The following is a 16,517-nucleotide window of genomic DNA, read 5'->3' as shown; positions in this document are numbered from 1 at the left end:
GATGTGAATCAGGACCAGATGAAAAAAAAAAAAAGCTCTTTGAAAAAGATCATATTTGTTAATGTGATCTTTTTGTTTGTATAAATCAAACGCTGGGCGCGCCAAAAGCTCCCATTCTGATAAAAAAAAAAAAAAAAACATAGGTACTTTATTTATCCCACAATGGGGAAATTCTTCTCCGCATTTGACCCATCCCCTGGGGGAGCGGTGAGCTGCAGCCTAACCGCGCTGCCTCCACTTGTAGACAAATAGATCCATGGACGTCTCAGTTTGCCTCGTCCAAGCTGGCATCTGGCTCAAAACTGGACTTCCGTAATGCTCGCCATTTTTGTTGCACGTGTAATGTTAGGTTAGGGGTGTGAGGGGCTGTAAGCTAACTGGAGAGCGTGTAACCAGAGAGCTGTCAGCAACAGGTAAAGTGGAGGGGGAATAAGCCCTGGGTTATGACTTAGAGGTGAATTTCTAATAACCTCCTGCCAGAAAATGACACAGTTTTTTATTATTATTTGGGTTAAAAACAGCGTAATCATAATTAGAAAACCACTGGGAATGCTTTTAAGATAGATCAGAGGAGGATCAGAGTGGGACCTTAATGTGAAGGATCAGCATTTGTTTGTCCAGTGAACACATGGTGCCAGAATCCAACCTTGTTGATCAGGCTTTTTGTTAAACCTGGGGAAGAGACAGATACGAGTGGGGGGAGGGAATGGTGCCAAATCCCAATCCTAAAGATGGGGAGGGGGGGCCCATAATTGAATAATTTCGTTAAAAAACAAAACAATCATGCAGAAAGCAGAAGGACTTTAATCAGATAAATGAAGTTTATTAGTGAAGTTCTTTTCTCGCACAGGGGGGTAAATATATTAGCACCACCTTGCCGTGGTCACTGTCATTCACAGGTGGGCACAGGCTTACACAGCTGAAGTGATTAGTTTCAGTGTTGGCTATAGTGGCTCCTGTCTTTCCCTTGAATATTATTTGGGAGCTGAGATAGCAGCGGATTTGATCACTCGTCCTTTTGTTATCAGCGGGACAGAGTGACTCCAAACATGGAGAACAGTTAACTATCTATGCTTTCGATTAGAGAGGCCAACCCTTGTAATGAAATTAAGAAAGCAGTTCAGCAATTGACCGACATTATGATACAGCCGGTGGGCTTTTGCTTGTAGATGGAACAGCCTATAACCAGCAGAGCTATTAGGAATATTGTATTGTAATAAATGATCCATCTGTCATATTTCTCTGAAATTATCAGCCCTGCAGCCCTGAGCAAATACTTAACAAATGCTAACAAGTGGAAAATAATGGCTAAGTGCTCAGCCACTTTAATTCAATTCATCTTTTTATTTGAGAGCTATCCAACATGATTGTGGCGGCAGAGAGGAAGCAATAAATCTTTGACGAGTTCCCGATGAGCAGAGCTCTCACTTCTCCGTGTTTTTCTTCTTGGCTTCTTTTAATTCATGTATTATTTGTTTGCTGTCCTAACGTGTAGCAATAAAAGAGAAGAAAACCAGGCCTGTATCCAAAAGTGGTTCATGACCAAACTCAACTCATGAGGTTAGCAGTCCGAGGTGTTTTCTGAGTCCTAAAAGAGAGTGAGGCTGGAAATCAATAGGAATCCATAAGGACCTCTTGCGACGCTATGAGGATTTCTGGGAATGTCAAGTGCAGTCTTCAAAATAGAACCACCCCCACCAGCACCACGAGACTTAAGATAAGACGGAGATACGCATGCGTGGCAGTACACACGTCCCCCCATCCAGGGCCGGGCCCAGCTCAGTGCCGGCTTCTACCCCATACAGCCACACAGGGATGAAATATTAAAGGTATTTTCAGTTAGAGGACACATGACAAATATCAAAGTTGTACTGTCTGTGTGAGTCAAGAGAGGGCATGGGGTTCAGTTACGGCTGGCACTGAAGGAAGAGATGCTTCCAGGCATTTAGAGAAGCTGTTTGACCAATCAGACAGTTAATGCCCCAGGACATTTTTTTATCACCTCTGTTTTAGCTCTTGAATTTCTGCATTTCTTAGCTTGAGTGTTTAGGATGCCACACTGCTTACAAAGCAATTATTGGGGTCAAATTTTCATATTTTATGAGTAAACTAATTCCACCTCGCACCCTGTCGCCTCTTTCCCCTGAAATGCCATTAATCCTTTGATTTTCTCTGAAAATTGAATTAGAAAAGGGGTCAAGGAAAGGCTCTGCCTTGGGTTTTAATCACGCATTTGCTAAGTCATCCTAGAAAGGAGGATCTAAGTAAAGCAGGAAAGCGATAGGAACTAAAACTTGATTAATCGAGACAAGAAACGGATTTCCAGAATAAACGGAGGGAGCCCTGTTGACAGGTTTTAGGATAGATGAGCCTTTTTTCTGTGAAGCAGCAGGTGTGAGGCAGCAGTGTTTATGTGGCCAGCTCCTCGTTGGCAGCAGCGTCTGTGTGCAGACCGCAGTGTGGTTGAATCGTCTCATCTAACCGTTGTTTTATTTCCAGGGACTGAAGGCGGCAGACAATGACCCCACTGCTCCCCCCTACGACTCCCTGCTAGTGTTCGATTACGAGGGCAGCGGCTCCACAGCCGGTTCCCTAAGTTCGCTCAACTCCTCCAGCAGCGGGGGCGACCAGGACTACGATTATCTCAACGACTGGGGCCCTCGCTTCAGAAAACTGGCAGACATGTACGGTGGGAGCGATGACTAAGACAAAGGAGCCACACCTGGAAGGATGAAAAGATAAAGAAAAGGAAGTATTTCCTGCTGAAGGACACGGACAGCTTCTGATATTCCCCATGAGAACGGCAGAACTGTGACTCTAAAGATACAAAAATCTAAAAAAATTGATACAGAATTTTTTCTAAAACAACCAACCTAGGCTTATTGTTGTAGTCTACGCATCATATGCTTGTTGAAAGCTTAGGCATAGGCTGTGGTCCAGATGAGGAGGAGGAGGAGGAGGTGAGACGGAACACTGATGGACTGTCACCCTCAGATTGTCTGTATTGAATGCGCTCAGTTACACTTGAATTTCACAGTACAGAAGCACTGGGATATAATGTGCCTTTTTGTACATTTATTTTTCATTTTCTTTGTTTTTCCTGATCAAATCGATTAGTTGTATGTTCAAGGCTTTAATGGTACTGACTTTTGGAGTGATTTCAAAGAAATTATGTAACACACTTTTTTTTTTATCTCTTTGTTTTTTTTTTTTCTTTTTCTTTTTGGTGACACAACGCTCCTGTTTGTTGAAGATTATTTAAATAAATCACCTAAGCAAAGGAATGATGGAACATCTCAGTTTGAATGATAAGAAAAAAAAACAAGAACAGCACTGTACAGTATGCTAGACGTTAGACTTACTCACTAAAAATTATGCAGCTGGTTGCAGAAAAAGGGAGTTATGATTCATACTTTTTAGCTGATTCTTTCTTTATTTTTTTATTTTCTTCCCTTGAAGTGATGTAGTATTTCACAGAAACGACAAATAAGTTTTGGTCTATGTACACTTCATTTGCCTTAGTCATCATCTGATATTTTCAAGTTTTACTTTAATGTAAAAAGATGTGTGTACATAATGTTTTTTTTTTCCTTTTAATTTTTTTTTAATTTTTTTTTGATGTAGTAAAATGAAAAAGTTCCAAGCTTGTAAATGTATAATTTGGACTACAAATTCAAAGTTTTTTGCATGTTTTTATCTTTTCATGACAACAAAAATTGAACAAAAAAAAATGTTGTTTCCCAAATTTATTTGCAAAGTGGAAGAAAAAATTAAAAACTGGGTGACATTAAATGTGTAGAACTTAAGAATTTCTTTTGTATAAAAATAAATATATAAAAAAAGGTTAAATAAAAAAACTGGAAAATTAGTGACTTTGTCAGCACAAATGTTCAATTTGTACCAAAAAGATGGGGTGGGGGTGGGATAACAGGCACTAATTACTGAATCAGCTTTAAGACTGAGAAAGGTTTTGGACTTAAGCCTTGTGGATAACTATGTGTACTGAATAACAAGTTATAAAACTGACCCCAGCCATCGGAATAAAATGCTAATTTTGGAGCTAAAATGCCCTGCCTCTTTATTTTGTTCAGCTCAGCCTTCTTGTCAAGAATTGATTTCAATCTTTAGAACAATCCTTTTTTTTTTTTAAGGGAAGGAGGGGGTTAAAGCCACTGATGGCAAAAAAAAAGAAGTTTAAAAACCGAAGAAGGCACATAGAGAACTAAAATCCATGCACCACCTGTCTGCTATCAAGGATTTGTTCTGTTGATCACTTCGGGTCAGATTGGACTTAACCTCCAGGCAAAGAGCTCCTCCGAGCACATAAGCGATTCTGTGCATCCGACATTTGGCGAAATGAAAATGAGAAAGAATGTTAAACTGTATTGTGGTTGAAACCGAATAACTATCTGCTAATCCGCCAGACAGGAAAATCCACCGTTTTATCCGTCATCTTTTTCCTTTCCTTCTGTGTCCAAAATAGTGAGTATCAGAGCGATCATTGAAATGTGAGGATTTGAGTTATTGAAACCAAATCACACACGTTTTGATTGGTGATCCTTGCAATAGACACAACCACGGCATTCTTTTAGGGTTGATAAAAATATTGTCACTGGTGATAACCACTTCCTGTGGCTCCCAGGATTCCTGCAGTCTTCATACACATTCCTGCACGAGCCAAGAAGTGACTCTTACGGTCTTTGTTTTCCGTTAACCTTGTCTGGAGAGCAGCACTTATCTCAGATCATGCATACCTCTGCACTCTATTGGCCAGGAGCAACATGAAATGTTATGGTGGGGAGCCAGATTTGATGTTAAACAACAAACCGTCTGACCTCGAGGTGTAGTTTAAACTGCAGCTGAATCAGCTTTGCTTTCCCAAATCACTTCCTTTCACTTTGGGTTATTTTTATAAAGCAAATGGCTGGGTTTTGTTGCTTTGCCTTTGCCTCCGCCTTCCTCGCGGAAAGGGTCACACCAGTTGAACCTTTGGCTAAGTACTTTCCTTGCTTTGATCTTGAGCAGACACAGATGTGTTTAGTGACTCTCTGTCATGGAGGAGCTTCATGAAATTATTATTGTGGCTTTGGAAGTGTGTGTCGAAGCAGAACGCTGAGCAGATACTGCAGTATTTGACATTTTTGTTTTCTGAGAATTGGAGAGGATTGATGCTGCAGAAAAGATGAGGAGCAATGTTTCCATAACAAACGCTAAAGAAAGTGCGTTTTATTTTACCTGTTAACTCGTTATCAGGCAAAAAACAGCACACATGCAAACATTCTGGCTTTCATTTGTATTAAAACTTAGACAGAATTTGTCTAAAAAAAGCCAAAAGTCTTTAATAAAAAACATAAAATATGTTTATGCTTGAAACTAAAAAGTGTCACAGAAAGGACTAATTAAAAAGTCTGAAGCTGCACATAATTTAAATTAAACCCGTCACTTATTTAAGAAGATGAGTGCAAAACTCATATCAGATGCAGGGATTTAAACAGAATTTTACCTCTGGGTTTTATATAAGGATTAAAAACACTTTTTTTTTTTAATGGAAGCTTAAAGCTGCAGCAGAATTACCTCATTTCTAGTTCTTGCCCAAATCTTCTGGCTCTATCTTCTATTCAAAGGACTTTTTTCAAACAAAGGATAATCAACATCTAGGTTGCAACAGCATCCTCTGCAGTGGAGACTCATCTCCTGCCTGGCTTTAACTCACCTGCAGTCCTGCTGTATTGTCATCTTGATGTTTAGATTGCTCCAACGAGTTCAAATCTACCAAGCTGTCAAGTCTCATTTCTTTTTTTCTTTTTCTTCCTCTTTTTTTTTCTCTCAGCAGGGAAAAAAAGAATTGATATTCCAGCACCTCACTTCAATTTCACAACATGGATTATCCCCGAAGGAACGCTGGCAATCTAAGAGAGCCCAGGACATAAAGGCTACTGCTTGGCTCATTCAATATCCACACCAAAAAACACACAGTTCTCTTCCTTTTATAGACATGTTCTGGCCGGGACTGTAATAATGTAATGAAAAGAAGCTGCTTGAATCAGGGGTGCTGCTGGGATGCATTACATGGAAAATCAAAGACAATAGGCAGTGTTTTGAGGATAATAATTGTTGGAATAGATGGACTGAGCACTAATTAAACACCATTGTGTAAGAAGCATATTTTCATCATCTGTTTGGCGTATGGTGAAGCGCCTGGGTGAAGTAATTGCTCTAAACAGCGTCTCATTTACACATTTGAGATAGCTGACAAATAGATAAAAATAGTAATGCAAGGGAATTTAAATTAGCACAAATGATTTGAAAAGCTAATTAAGTAGGACAGAGATTTAAGCAGCTTCGTCTGCAGATTCAGGAATGTTTTATTTTTATTTTTTACAAATGTGACAAACACGTGAAAAACAAAAAAAGTTAACATCTCTGTGAGACAAAACAGTAGAAAAAATGAAGGTTTTCTTGCATTGTGCTGTGCAAAGGTGTCACATCTTCCTTCACCCATCTGATAGTTAAGTTTGCTCCTGCCAGATTACTGTTTTAGGATTTTATTCAGACTGAAACTGTGAGAAGGGGCTGGGCTCATAATACCTGGTGTCTTCTCTGGGTGGGAGGCTCTCCTCAGGAAATGGCTGCAGATTGCTGTTCTTACAAGCACCAACGGGCCACTTTTATTGACTGTGAAACAACGCTTCCACCGTCACCTCCTCACCATAGCAGATTTACAAGACAGCCATCTTCAGCTCCCCCTGCATGTGCAGATGGCTGAGCAAGTGTCACAGTAGCACATTCAGCCTCCGTGGTGGGGCTGGTTGACAGTAAGCGTGCAGAATACAGACCAGAATCTAATGCAAACTTTCTCCTGAGTTATGCTGTTTCTGACCTTTGCTGGACTTTAGGAAGATGGATGCTACCCACGCTATCAATAGAAATCTGTGGCCCTGAGCAGCACGAGCATATTGCATGTGGTTCCCCGGCCCCTGCTTGGTACCTTCAAATGAATAAGTTAGTAGTTGGGATGACAGAGAGCACACACCGGGGTACGAGCTCTCCAATGTTTTTGTGTATAGACTCAGTCACTTGTGCAAAATCAATCAGTTTGATTTCTACATGGTTGCCCTCTAACTGTAATATTGTATTGGGTTGTTTGTAGAGTGTTGGGGGGGCCTGCCCTTATTTTTTTTTTTTTTCGGGGGGGATTCTGCTCACACTCAGCCTTGATCTACAGCCCTTTGCACTCCCACTGACTGGAGGCAGATATCTCTCCCTTGGCTCACCCTCTGTTTCACTAGATATTGTTCTCCCTCTGTAAGCGAGACTAATTCATCAAGTCGCGTTTATCAGACCCCGTCCTGCAATTATTCTCAGCCCGCGCACTGCCGTGACACCACAGCCACAGAGCTGGGGAGGGAAAGAGGGACGCCGAGCACAGAGGAAAATGACGAACGCTGCTTCTTTCATGAGATGCATATCAGCTGAGCATGAGATTCTCAGCTTGTACCCCAGTGTTCAATGATACTCTGTGCAGCCTGCCAGTGCACGGAAGACATTTCTCATCTCACTGTGGTTTTTCGTGCATGAAAGGTTGATGTGCTCCAAAAAAGGACATGTTACCATAAAGTATGCATGCGCATTCAAACACACAGAGGCTTTCTTTCTCCCTCACGCTCACGCATCACATTTGGAATGGCTAAAAGACGCAGTTACATTAGCCAGATTCTCACTCCAGAGTAATACTTTTGATATTTCTATTCTCCTGTGAAATTGAAAATGAAAAAAATAAATAAAAAAATGCTAGAAGGAAGACCACCATAGAATAAGTGGGAAACAAAGAATCCCCCGAGAAGCATTAGATTTATTCAGGCTTTTTAACGCTCGACATTCCCATCACCCTTTTGTCATTAAGGTTTCGGTCCCTGGGCAACATTCACGCAATAAATGGACAATTTCTCTCTGAACAAAGATAATTTGGTTCTTGTGGTGGTGACTGGAGTTGGGGACCTTCATGATCAGCGATTTAGAAGCCTGCTAAAGGCTGCGTGGCGCCATTGTGCAGCTGATTGTACTGCGTGGTTGTTAGATTTTGCGTATGTGAATGAAAAAGAGGCCAGACTTTCCTGTCTACTGACTCCATTGTATCCAATCATTTGTATGGATAGCAGAGAACTAAAGTGACAAGCCATCAGGCCGTCCTAAATAAAAAAACACTCCAAAGCTTGGTCCAACATCAGGTTTCCCCTCATGCATTGTCAAAGACATGCTCTGAGAGTTCACATCAGTTCAAGCACACTTTAATCATCCTATTATGTCTCTGACATGTGCAGTGCTGTTGGAGGAGTTACAGAACCAGACTGTAAAGCAGCAACTTAAAGTCATTAGTCAGTTCAGGCATGTGTCAGACAGTAAACAGTGACAAACAGCAATTAACAGCTTCTTTTGATCTCTTTACGCCTTTAAATTCAAATGAAAAAATTCCCATGATATAATAAATAACTCACTCTGGTAATTGAAGCTAATAGGAAGTTGCCCGAGCTGCTCTGAGAAGGTGCAAAGCGGATCCACTCAGCAGCTGGATGATGTTAAATGAGTTTTCACCCCGCGCTGACTAATTTCTCCTCAGGCCAGCGTTTTTAAAAATACCTGCCTCTTTGGTTTCGACCTCTTCACCTCGGCTCTTTGTGAAGATGAAGCTTCAGATGCCTGGTGGCTTTTAATGGGAACGTTTTTACTCTCTGTCGAGGAAAGTTTTTACAAGCACCATCCTTTTGAAGTCTGAGGTCCAAGCACAGGTATTCTCCTCCGGAGAGATTTCACAAGTGCCACAGTGGGTCTTTTTGGGTCCCGCTGCTGATTTACATGTCTCTCATGGATGGCAGAGATAAAAAAGAAAGATTCAGTTGTTGGCGTACTGGAGGAAATCTTCAGAGGTTTATTTATGTTGGTATACAGACTGCTCATTATAAAGTTAAATGGCTTTTTAGGCGCATTGCTGAGATTCATTTCTGCCTTTCATTACAGCCATAATAACCTGTTAACAACTGCTAGAGTGAAGGGAGTACAGGAGAGCTTCACACGTTTGAGGATTTCAAAACATCTCTCAGTATTTCTGTCCTGTTTTCTGATCTTTCACTCACACACACACACATCATACTGGAAATGACTTGCAGCACAAACAACCAGCCAAAGCAGAGAAATGAATGCCTCACTCAGTATGTTTATTTCATTGAAGAAATGCATTATGGGCAAACAAATGCACAGAGAGAGCAGATGTTGCCCTGTCCCACTGATGCTGCGTTCACACCGGGCACTTCCAATCAAAAGTCCACGTAAATAAAATTCAAGCTTCCACCTTTAAAAACTCTCAGGGTGTATTCACACTGGACATTTGGTTAGCTTAAACTGGTAAATGGCGTGTACTTATATAGGGCCTTTCTTCCTACAAGGACAAAGCGCTTTACAGTCACGGACCCATTCTCCCAGTCACACACACATTCACAGACTGGTGGTGAACCATATTTGTTACATAGTCATTCTGAATACACCCAAGCGGACCATAGTCTGGGACCACGATCCGCTCTCTGACCCATCTTTCCAGGTGGTCTTGGTTCAATCCCAATCGGGCTGAGCTCTGGTTCACTTTGAGTTTCTCAGTCTGAATGGTCTCCGTGCTCGGAGTGGAAGAACTGGACCAAAAAAGCCGGACATCACAATGTAAAGAGAGATTCGTGGAGAAATGTGAAGAAACAATAAGACAACGAAACTAACAGAGCTAATGTGGTCGGATGAAGGCGGGCTTATTAAAACAACTTTTAATGTGATACACATTGCTTTTCAGACTTTTTGTCATAAACGCTTATCAGCATACCTTCTTCGTCATTTCCTTAGTAACTGCCTTCCAGCATGCCTCCACCAGAGCAAAGTAGGACTCGGATTTGGAAATGACGCATGGATAGTGTTTTTTTTTTGTTTTTCTTTTAATTCACAGAAGTGCCAACTGTTTGAAAAGTGATGATGGAGGAGAATTTAATAATTGCAGTTTGTATTTGGCTGGAATTATATGACACCAAGTATTTAATATTTCTGAATAGAGCTGAGAATGAAAAAGCCTAAAGCTAGATTTGCAGCGGTTTGATATTTTGCACCAAGCCTCCTTTAACTGTGAAAAATGCTCTTGTATCTGGTAGTGACAGTCCAGAATCCATGTTTCCCAGTGTGTACATATTATCTGCACCTAAAATCTTTATGGTATTAACCAAATTCAAGAGGCCACTGCATTTAGCTAAAGAGTAACTTTTAGAAACTGCAAGGCCATCTGAGTCCACAGGCGTACACGTTCTTTTAAAAACCAGAATGGAAAATCTCCTGACATTTAACGCCCATCTTTATCAGAAAATAACAAACTGAATATATTATAACTATTTCCCTGGAAAATAGAATATGTTTTAGTTTTTTAACATTTTTATCTCCCCATCCTTACTGCAAACTGTCCAAAGTTATGACTCACCTAAGGTCTGAGATAACCGCCTTATTTTAGTGTATGAGATAAGTCAACACACGTGGGAGGATCTCTTCAGTTTGGTTTGTTTATCCACATCCTGGTGATTCAAGAGTTTGCACACATTTTCTTGGTATCAGCTTTAAATTGTTTAACACTGGGTCAAAGCTTTCTGCAGTCCATCCACGTGCTTCTCTCTTTGGTCCATTTCTCCTGTCAGGACTGATGCAACTTAATTGGGTTTGAAGAAGTTCTTGCTCACACATGTTTTTCCAAGACTGACCACAAGATTTCTTTTCTTTAGACTGAGGTCAGAACTTCGTCGGTCCAAGTCCTGTAACTTTTCTAAGTTGTCATTGTGTGACTTTGCAACAGCTTCTAGGAGCCAAAAAAGTCGTGTTTTTTTTAGTACAGCTTCAACAGCTGATGTGTCAGGAAGCCGCTTTAGATGGCCAAGTAAGTTCCCCTTTTCTTGTTGACAACATGTTTATGACTCATAACTCCTTTGGGGAGCGAAGCACCCCCACAACATGATGCTGCCACCTTCTGCTTCACAGTTTAGATGGTGATTTCAGTCCCTGTTTGTCGCACCATTATTTACCATGATCATCACGACCAAACTATTAAAATGGAAACACCTAGTCCACCACACACACATTTCCACAGAAAATAAGATATCCCACTAAATGTATCATTGTCTGCTATGGTTTGTATTTGTAATGCTAGCTTTAGTGCAAAGATTTTCTTTCTTCTTTCACCTGTCAGCCTATTTTTGTTTTGTGGAAAAAGAAAATGCTTTTGTTTTGTTTTTTCTCCCTGCATCTTCACAAGGTCCGCTGTCATTGTTTGGGGATTGTTTTGCACTTTTTAAACCAAAGTACTTTTGTTTCCAGAAGCATGACAGCTGATTTGTACTCTTGCAGTGAATTTTCTTTTCTGTGCAAACAATCCCAAGGATGAATTTGCAGAGGCTCACCTTTTCATTTTAAGGAGGCACGCCTTAAAATACGTTGACGGGTAAGAATTTACTTGACTCAAGTGTTGCCAATACCATTTTCTGTTTTAACCACAATCAACCAAGTTTGTTTGGCCAACTAAACAGCTTGGTGAATGATAGACAGAAACCCACTAAGCTTAACTATGAAATACTAAATTGCTGAATATTGAAACGCGAGTAAAACCTGAAATGCTTTTTGAACAAAGACAAAATCTGGCAGTATAGAAGGGAAACCATGGTGACTAAATACTGAGGAAACTGATGGCTAATGAGAAACAGCTGAAGCAATTAACAGAGACCAGGCAACAGGAAATAAACACAATACAAAAAGACAGAGTATTCTCAAAATAAAGCAAGAAAATCGAGAAAGAATTCATGCAATTAAAAAACAAAGTAAATTCAGGAGACATTGCACAGGAAACCCAAACACAAGAAGGTCAAAAACACCAAAGAACAAAGGATCTTATATTATGCATTATAAATATTTTACACATTTTCTCCAGATTTAGCAAATTAGGGAAAATGAAGATGCAGGTTTTGCTTGTTTATTTTGCTCAGATGCTGAAAATTAAACATATACCAGTAAACAGTCTTCATAGCTGGTCTGATGTGATAATCAACTGCTGCTCTTTCTGTCACTGCATTTATGTAACGGCAGACGTTCAAACCAATCGATCAATTTTCTGTGATATGACACTCATATCGGCTCTGACCTACTCCTTTTTGTATCAAAATAACATGGAAAAGCTGGAGGAAACAAATGTCACAACAGTTCTGGTGGGCATGGCGTTGGTGTAAAGCATTTGAGTTTTGTGCCAGAGTTAGACAGGTTTAACAATTTCCCTTTTACATTGGCAATGTAGTTAAAGACCCACTCCGCTCATCTTTTGAGCTATTTTAAAAGCATTCTCAGTGGTCTTTCAATAATGATTATGCAGTTTTTAGCCAAAAAAAGCATGTTGTTTTCTAAGACATACTTTCTGTTGAGTGTCAGTAGTTCATTCAAAATTCGCTTCTGAGTTGTGGACTGTACCATTGGCAAGGAGTCACCCTGCCTCCACCTTCTCCTTTCCATTGTTGAGAGGTCTCTGTTTACACACTCTCCTGCTAGCTTACCCCTAACCAGTGCAACAAAATGGCAAGCAATATCGAAGCTATCCAGCCGTTACGTTTTGAGCCAGATGTCAGCTCAGACGAGGACAACAAAGATGTGCGTGGATCTATTTGTCTGCAACTGGATGCATCAAAAGCCCGCAAGAAGGGAGCTTATTGCCCGCCCAAAGTGTTTTCTACTTGACAAAAGCAATCTTTTTTTAAAGTAATTCTTTTTAGCTCCTTCTGATTCACAGCAATTTGAATAAAGAAATACTCAAAAATGCAAGTCAGTGCCTAATTTCTTAATATATGTCCTTCATCATCAGAAAAAAATGCCACAAGGACATGTTAAAACACTAAAGTATGTGATTTTCAATGGAGTGGGTCTTAAACTGTAAAGATTTAGAAAATAACTTTTTATAGAATTTATTTATATAATACTTTGTTTCTATTAAATAATGTCTGTGGATTGCAAACTTTAAGATATATAGAGGATATAGAGATTGTTTAGGTTTGTACCTACCTTGATCAGATGCTCCCTTAAAGCTCATTTGTCCCAACAAGGTAAGGTGGTCCAAATAGTCACAACTACAACTACACACTTATACACACACATACTAAACTACACTAACATCTCATGACATACAGAGACTCTGTTCAGCAATTGAATGCTTTACATTGTTTTGCTGAAAACACTTATGACACATTTGTTGACCCCAGATGTTTTAGTCAATTCAGTTCATTTCAATTTATTTAAAGAGCGCTCAACTTAAATCTAAAAATCTGAGTGGTTCAATAACATCTAGTTTCCCAGAATTTATCTAGCTTTTCTTGGAACATTCTTGCTTTGTGTCTCATTCTAACAGAGAACCATGCAGTATTTCTTCGGTTTGTTCCTCTCAAAGCATTTTTAGAAAACAAACAACAAGACATGGTGCAAACAAAGACTTCCATACAATTTAAAATAAGATGTACACATGCCCACATGTATAAACATACTTGTGGTTTCAAAGTATCATAAAAAAAGCCATACATCTAAATGGTCTTTACAAATCAGTGAAAACGTTTTTACGTGAAAGAAAGAAATACAAAAATAAATGTTCCATTGTTGTCTCTGCAGTGAGTACAGAGACCTATGCACCAAGAAAAGATGGTACAACAAAGCTTTAGGTAAATCAAGTTATCATTGTAGGTTTTGCGCGAATAATTTATTTTTGAAAATCTCAGAGGTCATGGAAAGACTTCAAAGTATGAAAACCTTTTTAGGATTTTTTTTAATATAAAGTCACGTCTGGCACAAATCTGTGTAATTAAATACAAAATACATGCAGATGACCATATCTAGTTTTGTATTTTCATCACAAACGTCCCAGTTATGGTTACTGCAGATTATTTTTGTTAGAGGTCAGAGCTCTGTCTCCCCCTCTGGTCATTGGCGGGAACCAGCTTCAAAATTCTAGACACACTACATCTCCCAGCAAACCTAGCGCACAGTTTCTGGATGCCACACACCTGACTCTCATGTGGAATCACTCACAGTTATAAGCACTGCGCTGAGCCTCACTCAGTGCAAAGTATTTTTTGTGCCACTCTGCCTGCATTACTGAGCATTATATCCGGGTGTGATCTTCTGATTTCCTGACCCTGTTTTGTCTCTGATTGCGTTTGCCTGCTGCCTGTCCCAAATCTCGCCTGGATCCTGACTACTCCTCTTTCTTCTTTGACGCTCCCATGCTCGTTATTGACCCCTGCCTGCCTGACCCTGATTTAGCTTTGTGGACTTTTACTTGAGCTGATAAATGTGCTGCAATTGGAGCCAGCCATCTTCCCATCTTGTGACAATGATGCGGGTCACAACAAATTTCCTTCCTTTTAATGTGAACAGTAAAATGCATCATTGCAGACAAATGTGTTTTATGCGGCTGGTCTGCAAGAATTTAGCCTGGAAGATGCAATTAGAATAAAGAATTAACAATCTGAGTGACCAGTTGTTCACAAGGCAAAGATTGGTAATTAATTTGATATTACATGCCACGGTTAGAAATCTGTTACTGCCCATTATTGTCTTTAAGAGGATCGCAGGCAAGTCATTATAACACATTAGTCATGAACTGGCTGAGCAAAGCCAGTAATTCTTTGGTTTATACTTGGCTGTGTTAGAGCTATTAAACATTCATATGCAAATCAGCCTCTCAAGAAGGTTCTGCGTCATTCTATAGAATACTAAAGTACAAAAAAAAAAAAAGACTGAATGAATCAGGCAGGGTTTAAAAAAAAAGAATAAGTGCACAGTAATGCAGCAGACTGATTTTGCCGTGCAGGAATCTGAACTCCAACACTACTAATAGAAAGATGATGTTATCAATCACACCTGCAAATATGAAACAGGTGACATTTAGCTGCATGCTCCACCTGAATCCCTCTTTTACTCACAGGGCTTTCTGGATGCTTTCTTTCTCTTGCTGTTAAGCACTGACAGTCACTTTTCACTGCTCTGGGCTTTGGCACACTGTCAGTATTCCTTCTAAGCATCCTAAAATCACCTGTGTCATTTTGAGAACTGCCTGTGGGTTTTTTTTATCGGTTGTTTTCATCTGGTGTAAAGGTCCATTTCCACTAAAAGGAGAAATGACGTCACTCAAGTGGATTTTTCTTTTTTTGGAAAGTAAGAAAATGGGAAAAAAGGAGAGAAACAGGGTTAGTCTTGGAGCTTATGAAACATCAACATATAGTTTAAAGTCAGAGCAAGAAATAAGCATGTCGTTTTTTTAGCTGCACTGGGATAAAAAACATAATTCACAGACTGAAGGTACTAAGCCGGAATAATACCTCCTGTTGACTCAATATTTCCTGCACCGAAATGTGTAAATTTAGTGTGCTTTACAGAAGAAGAGAGTCTGAAAAGGGATTATACATATAATCTCTTTTGACAATATCTCCACTTGCTCTAAAATGAGCCATCGTACAACACCATGAATAATCTTATCTGAAAATAAATGCACATGATGAAATTCTGTTAGCTACACTGCCTTCCATTTAACAAAGTGTCTTGTATGCATGTGCAATTCCGAAACCAGTTCCTCAAAAGACATTCAACAGGTAGATAGAAATGTTTGCCATCATCATTTTTTTTTGTTCCCTCTCGTTTATCTGTTTGTTTGCATATGTATTTAATAATTTACAAACTCTGTTTACTGTCCTGGCACACACAGGAAGCAGGACCCCAGCAGAATGTTAATCCCTGCAGAGGAGGGTTGAATAACACAGAGGTGGACCATCGGCCATCTATCACTGCTGGACTTGTGGGCACAACCTCATCAAGGGCAACATCCATGTTTACACAATGCAGATAACCCCAGGAAAAATATCTGATGAGGGCTTTGTTTGGTGAATTACCTCACAGGGATTCATTAACAGTAAAGCAGTTATAAAATCAGACAAAAGTAGGAGGGAAAAACAGTCTGAGCTCATGCAAAAATATTAAATAAATGCTCAATACACCAGAAGCCTATTAACAAAATAGATTTGCTGAATAGTAGCAGTGTGTGAAAGGGTTAAGGATAATTTCTATGGCATGGAATAAACAAGCGTGAAGCATTGACACTCATTCTCTGTGTGCAGCAAGTCTAGTCAGTCAGTGGGCTTTAAAAAAGTGGTTCAAGGATGGAACGGTGGTGAATCAGCCACAGGGTCGAGGCTCGATGGTGCGCATAGGCTGAGTGCTAAAGCTCAATGGGTGAGCAACTCTGGTTTCAAGAGTTTAACCCTTGTCTATCCTAGGCACTTTAACATTGGGAGTTGGGTCATCTAGACCCACTAGACAGTGCATTGAACTTTTTTTCTTCAATGATTTGTGAACCTCACTAGTGTCCATGGATTACATTAAATCTTTCAACCTTTGTCCACCTTTGTCAAGGTAGGAATAACACAGCA

The 16,517-nt window shown here is 39.9% G+C and overlaps 1 protein-coding gene across 1 annotated transcript in view; it reads left to right on the top strand.

Annotated features, from left to right (window-relative positions):
* The window catches only part of cdh2 (cadherin 2), a 59,432-nt gene extending 55,381 nt beyond the window's left edge, over window positions 1–4,051 (top strand). The window contains 1 exon segment of the mRNA NM_001305400.1: window positions 2,500–4,051. Within this exon segment, the coding sequence (NP_001292329.1) occupies window positions 2,500–2,706 (207 nt within the window). The 3' untranslated portion in view covers window positions 2,707–4,051.
* The last annotated feature ends 12,466 nt before the right edge of the window (window positions 4,052–16,517 follow it).

The sequence above is a fragment of the Oryzias latipes genome, chromosome 17 (assembly GCF_002234675.1).
Source record: "Oryzias latipes chromosome 17, ASM223467v1".
In the NCBI taxonomy this organism is placed as follows: Eukaryota; Metazoa; Chordata; class Actinopteri; order Beloniformes; family Adrianichthyidae; genus Oryzias; species Oryzias latipes.
Note: the sequence above shows the minus strand (reverse complement) of the source record. Positions and strands in the feature narration are given on the sequence as shown.